Source organism: Impatiens glandulifera, chromosome 2, assembly GCF_907164915.1.
Source record: "Impatiens glandulifera chromosome 2, dImpGla2.1, whole genome shotgun sequence".
NCBI lineage: Eukaryota > Viridiplantae > Streptophyta > Magnoliopsida > Ericales > Balsaminaceae > Impatiens > Impatiens glandulifera.
In genome coordinates, this window is record NC_061863.1 from 4,482,060 (window position 1) to 4,488,840 (window position 6,781).

The following is a 6,781-nucleotide window of genomic DNA, read 5'->3' on the forward strand; positions in this document are numbered from 1 at the left end:
TATGAACCCTAACTTTGCCCTAAATGTTTGTCAATCAAAATTGTTTTTTCAAGGTTTGACAAATAATTTATATTGTTTTATTTAAAGTTGGATTTATTCTCTAAGAAATTAGAACATTCTTTCACCCCACTTATATTTAATATGTTTGTAAATTAATTTTAAAAGAAACAAAAAATAACTATAAAACACAATCATAATAATCAAATTGTCAAATAAAGACAGATTTAAAAAAAAATCAATCTAAATCATAACTTTAATTAATATTTGTTGGGTTAAAAGACTAAGTTTTTTAATTATTCATTAAAACCTATCATTTTTTTACATATAAGATGTTCTTTCAATTTTAAAATTTGTAAAAGTTTTATAAAAAAAATATTGTTTAACAAAGAATTAAGTTAATGATAATTTTGTTTTAAGATATATTCCTAAAATATTTTTTTGCATTTAAAATTTAATAAAAATAAAATAAATATATTTTAATATTTAGTTTTTTTTTTTTTTAGAAATACATAAATTTGGATATGGATTTGAACAAAAAAAAAAATTTGTAAAGTTATTTAATATCACATTCAAATATAGATTTAGATAAAATAATGTTTGAAAAATTATTTTAATTATATATATATATATATATATATATTAATAAATTTAATAATATTTTTTTTTATTTTTTTTAATAAACTCAACTCAATTCCACTCCATTTTTAGGTATTTTCAAAGATCCATAATCTTCTAAAAAAAATCAACAAATTTTAAAAAAATCAAGATGAAACAAGCTACTAGTGTGAAGTGTCGTGCCCAGACTTTTTCTATTATATTTATGTATTTATTTATTTGGTTTAATATGATTGCAATTTGTAAATAATAAATAAATAAAAAAAAAAAGAAAGAAAGTTGGATTCCACTGTGGAGCCGCTTAAAGTTTGGAACATAATAAGTTGGTCATATAATTTGTGCTAGCTAGGAGGAGCTAGCTAAATGTCAAATTCAAGAACATTCCTCTTTATAAATATATTTATTTGTTGATTTGATTTGATTATCACTCGTTTTTAGACACGTTAAAAAATATATATATTTGATAATTTGACAATTGATTGAAATGAATTGAATTAATAAAATATGATGTTTTTGTTTGAAAATGTGTCCTCCAAAAACGTTTGTGATTTTGTCATCATTTGAAATATGCATATGATAAACATGAATTCATGTGAACTATTGGAATTCAAATATATATATATAATTATATACACATCAAATCACCAAATATCTTTTTTTCTTTCCCTTTTATTTTATATTTCTCTATTAATTTCTTTCTGGAACCTTTTATTTGTATTTGTACTTATTATTTTTGTATTACTATGGTTGAAGGGTAAGGATATTAGCTCCTTGTTGGAGATTTTTTAAAATTAAGTTAGGCTTAAAATCACATATTAAGTGAAAAGGAATGAATAATACAAAAACAAATTATAACTTTGAGTAGATATGACAATGTGTGCTACTCGTTCAATAATATAAATTATAATACTCAATTTCAATATAGTTAATCTACTCATCCAATTATCTTTCTTAATTTCGTTTCCGAGAGTATCTTGTATTCAATTCTCATTCTAAAAATCTCGGATATTCGATTTCCGATGAGCACCTCAAATACTCTATGTTTTGGCCTTTCTTTGATTCTTAACCTTGAAATAAGAATGAAAAAAATATGGCAGAATAATAAATTTTTGTTTGTTCTTTAGTTTGAGCTTCCTAAATAGTAAAAACCGCAAAGTTCTAGAATGATATATAATCTTAAAACCGCGTACAGTCTTAAAAAAAATATAATAATAATAATAAATATTTAGCTATAAAAGCAAAGACAAGAGTGGTATTAAAATTAGAGAGATGTGGGGGGAATAAATAGAATAATTTTAATAATATACAAAGTATTTTTTGTTTAAGTTTTGCTACTAATTATCAAACAACTAATTCGAAAAATATTTGAATTTTACTCCTTATTTCTGATATTGAATATGTTGAATTATCCATTAAATTTAAATTTTGTTAGGTGAATATCAAGTTTTCGAGTATCCATTTGTTATCCTATACTTTGAGTATTATACAAATAAAAAACACATTAACCTTGTACCATCATCTAAGTGAACAATAGAAAACTAATTTTAAACTTTTGAAATAATTTTATCCAATAGAGAAATCATTTACAAAAAAATTAAAAATAATGACAACTTTTTACATTGACATTTTATACCATAGTTTCATATGACAGCGATATTTTCATAACATATATATATATATATATATATATATATATAAATATTATTATGTTAATACATGTAAGTTAAAATTGAAGTCAATGACTCAATGGTTCATAATAAGCTTAAATAATTTATTATATATGTACATTTATATATGAGCCAAATACAAATGTATAAATATTTATTAGGTTATAAACTAAACAAATTTCTAAATTAATATAAAAAGTCAACATTTCCTAGTCAGCCACCTTTTTTTTGTGTACGAACCTAGTTTTTGTGGCCAACTTGTCGTACAATTAAGTCAAACATTACGTGAGAGAGAACAAAAAAAGAAAAAAGAATTATTTTATATACTTTATCATACAGTCAATAATTTAATAATTAAGAAAATTATAAATTAAAAAATATCTATGTTTTTTAAATATAAATTTGGTTATATATTGATAATATATTTATTATTTTACAAATTCGAATATTTAAAACAAAAAAAAAAAACGTATTTTTAATAATTATATCAAACAAAATTATTTTATCATAAATAATCCACCTATAACATTCTTAATTATTCATATGATACATTAATTATTGATATAGGTTATGAAAGCACAAATTTATTTTAATAATATTTTTAATTATTTTATTTAAATAATCAAACTATATTTCTTACTAATTAAAAAATAATCATATAAAAAATACATGATTATTGATAATTATCTTAAAATAATTCATCATCCATTAAACATTATATCATTTTGATAATAAATTATTAGAATTCTCAATTTTGATTTTCTTATTTTATTAAAAAGATAAACCCATTTTATTAATTTTATTTTCTTAATATTTACAAATAATAAATATTAAATATATATATCCATCACTTAATTTATTTTAAAAAATAATAAAATATTATGGATATATGGATATGAATGATGACGTATTTCTGCTTAAATTCTGTCAGAAAATGACTAGTGTACACGTCACCATCATCTTCTTCTTGAGAAACAATCATCAATTAGAAAATTATTTTAAATTTTACTTTCTTTAAAAATTTTCATATATAAATTATTTTTTTAGATTACAGTTCAAAACTATTTAATTTTGAAATTAATATTTGTTAAAAATATAATAATAAAAAATAAAGTTATTAATAGTAGATAAGAATATTTTTAATTAATATTGACTTTTATTAAAAAAATATATTATTTTTTATATTTATCTTCTAATTATTTAAATTGTACGGATATTTAGGGTTTCTTGATACATCTGGTCATAGACTCATAGTCGTCTTCCTTTTGGCGGTTTCTTTTCTCTCTCTCTCAATTTGCAGAGCTGCGTGCGAAAATAGTCACATCCAAACAGGTCCTTATTCTTCTCCCTTAAAACCCCCCCGTCCTTCAGCCCTAATACGTACACATTTCATTCTCAATGGGAGGTTGTTTCTCTTTTCCGGCGAGTCGTCGCCGTCGTTCCAATCTCCAGTTTCAGACGTCAATGGCGAACGTCATATCTTCAAACGGTAAACTACGGCAATACACAGTTCCGATTAACGTCGCTCAAGTACTCCAGTTTGATATTAACGACGATTTGCAAAATTCGGAGTTCTTCCTATGTAATTCCGATGATTTATGCTACGATGAATGTATACACGCGATGGATATGGATGAAGAACTGAAAGCTGGTCAGATCTATTTCGAATTACCTTCTTCTAGATTGCGTTCTCCTTTAACCGCATCTGATATGGCTGCTTTAGCTGTTAAAGCTTCAATTGCTCTCAAGAGAGTTGTTCCTTATTCCAAATCTGATTCAAATCGTGGCAGTACTCGTCGTCGTCAAAATAGGATCTCTCCTGCATTAGAAGTGAATTCAAGCTATGGTGATCGCGGCGAGCAGATGACCGTGATGATGACGGAGAAGAAAGGAAATTACGTTAATCCTTCATTTCAATCAACATCAATGAAGAAAGTACAGAGATATTCATCTCGACGACCTAGATTAGCAATGGCGAATCGATCATCTAAGGTTAGTTTATCGACGATTTATGAAGGATCTGTTCTCCTATAATCTCTTCGAATTTCAAAATCGAATAATTCTTCTGTTACAACAGAGATAATCTTGTTGCAAATTTTGATGTGTTTGAATTTCTTGTATAATAATTACATCAGAATATATAGATCATAGAAGAAGAAGAGATTGATGATGATGATGATGATGATGTTCATCTGATTATATGAATATATATATGTATCATGTTGTTTGTTTCATTGATTTATTTTTCAGGTAGTAGGTTTGCTTACATGGTGTTTGAATATTTGCATGAAACTTCAACTTTTAATTAGTCATACTATTTTTATTTCAAATCTTTCAGTCATGAATGAATTGATCAACTCTATTACAAACAACAACAAAGATTTGGACTAAGGTTTCAAAATTGTCTATGTTTTTTTATAACAAAAATAACATAGGCAAAATATGAAAATATAAATTTATTCAATATACCAAAAAAATAAAATGATAAAGGTAGTATCTATACTGAAATTATTTTTATAGTAAATGTAATAGATTTTTAAAATTTTGATAAAGTTTGAACTTAGCTAGGAAATTATTGTTATTTTCAGTATGTATTAAAAAAATAAAAGAGTTCTGCATTTCTCTCCGGGGCTGGGGAACAAATATGCGTGAGGGGGAGGGGGTTACGGGGTTACGTGCCCTCTCCCTTTGTTTGTTGATCTTGCCCATATCTTCCTTCCCCTTTTTAGGCCTAGTGAGGTCCGACGAGATCATTATTTTATCTCGAAGAAGTGATAGGAAGAGATTCCTGGGCCTTGACGAATGGCCAACTTTACGTTAGAAGGAGCAAAAGGCCAAGGGTATAAAGGATGAACCAATGTGAATGAGATTTTTAAAATTTTGATAAAGTTTGGATGCTAGAAAATTATCTTTATTTTAGGTATATTGTACAATACTGAAGATAACCTATTTTAAAATACGGAAAATAACAATTTTTTTATATATATATAAAAAAATGATAAGGTATTATACCTATATTTAGGGTAAATTTTTATAATTTTGATATATACCTATAAATTACAAATATAATATATATATATATATATATATATATATATATATATAATTCTTATAATTAATTAAGTTATAATTTTTATTTCAAAATTTTGATTCACACAACATTATTAATTTTTTAGCAAAATTAGATGATAATTTTATTTTACTTTTGGAAAAGATTAATTTAATTATAAAAATTTAACTTCTAAAAATTAAATCAAAATATAATTAAACTATAATATTATTAAGTATGAACAGTCTAATATTATGGTAATAAAATTGTGATATACTTTCAATATTCAGTATTATTAGTAATTGAATCATATTAATATTTTGGTATATATACTGAAATAATAGTATAGTAATAGTACGAGATTTCTTATATCTTTATCGTCTCACTCTAATTTGAATTATAATGTAATATTAATTTGATGCGAAGTCAAATTTTATTCTAATTGGAAGTTGGAACTAGTCAGTGAGATACTATATTTTATTTTATCATTATTTAGAATATCTATTTAAAACTTATAAGTTCTTGTTCAATTGTTTATTTAAAAAAAAATCATTCATAATAATAAAAAAAAGTTATTTAGTCCATCCTTTTACGAATCATTCACTTATTTCAATATATTTCTTTTAAATTTTCCGTTTATCATTATATATTAAAAATCTTAGAGGTTATGCCAAAAAAAAAATCTAAAAATTTAAAGTCCTTACAAAGTTAGGTTTAGGGAGTAAACCTTTATTATTATCCATCTATAATTCTATATAGTTCATATAAATTGCACAAAAGTTTTCATAAGACAAGTTTCAAGTAGTATTTTTTTATTATTATTATTTGTTTTCAATTCTCACATTCTTTTAAAACTGTTTAATGTTGATTTTTTTATTTATATTAACAAAAAGTTTAATTATTAATATTAGCTTTTAATTAATATTTCTACACTGTTTATTTTTCTATTTTTTAAACTTTAGGTTTTTTTTAACTGAACTCTTTCAATTTTTAGTTCTTTTACTGATTTTTTGCATATTAAAATTTTATTTAAATATAATAATATATAAAAAATTATTTAACAATTATTAGTTAATTATTTTCTTATTACACAATATTTTATGATAAAAAAAACTCAATAATTATACTACAGTTTAAACCGTTTACACGAATATAATACTTATTTAAATATTTTTTATATGGTTTTAAAATATATATTATACCCATTATTATTCTAATATATAAAAAAATAACAATTATATTATATTATATTATATTAGTAATATAGAAATTTTTTGAGTATAAAAATAATTATATGTATATATATTTATATAGTTAAATATCAAAATCTAAAAAATATTATTATTTACACTATCTCCTATCAAAAAATTCATTTTAGTGTAAATGTTACATCTAACATTAATTGTCCCATTTTTTACATCTAACATTAATTATTCTTTAACCAAAAAAC

At 22.9% G+C, this 6,781-nt stretch overlaps 1 protein-coding gene across 1 annotated transcript; it reads left to right on the forward strand.

The window, feature by feature from the left end:
• The first annotated feature begins 3,746 nt into the window (after positions 1–3,746).
• LOC124924184 lies at positions 3,747–4,316 on the forward strand. The gene has a single exon (XM_047464256.1). The coding sequence runs from the start codon at positions 3,747–3,749 to the stop codon at positions 4,314–4,316; it is 570 nt and encodes a 189-aa protein (XP_047320212.1).
• The last annotated feature ends 2,465 nt before the right edge of the window (positions 4,317–6,781 follow it).

Bases quoted from the DNA above. Each gene is read 5' to 3' on its own strand.
- LOC124924184 (XM_047464256.1), top strand. From the start codon at position 3,747: ATGGCGAACGTCATATCTTCAAACGGTAAACTACGGCAATACACAGTT.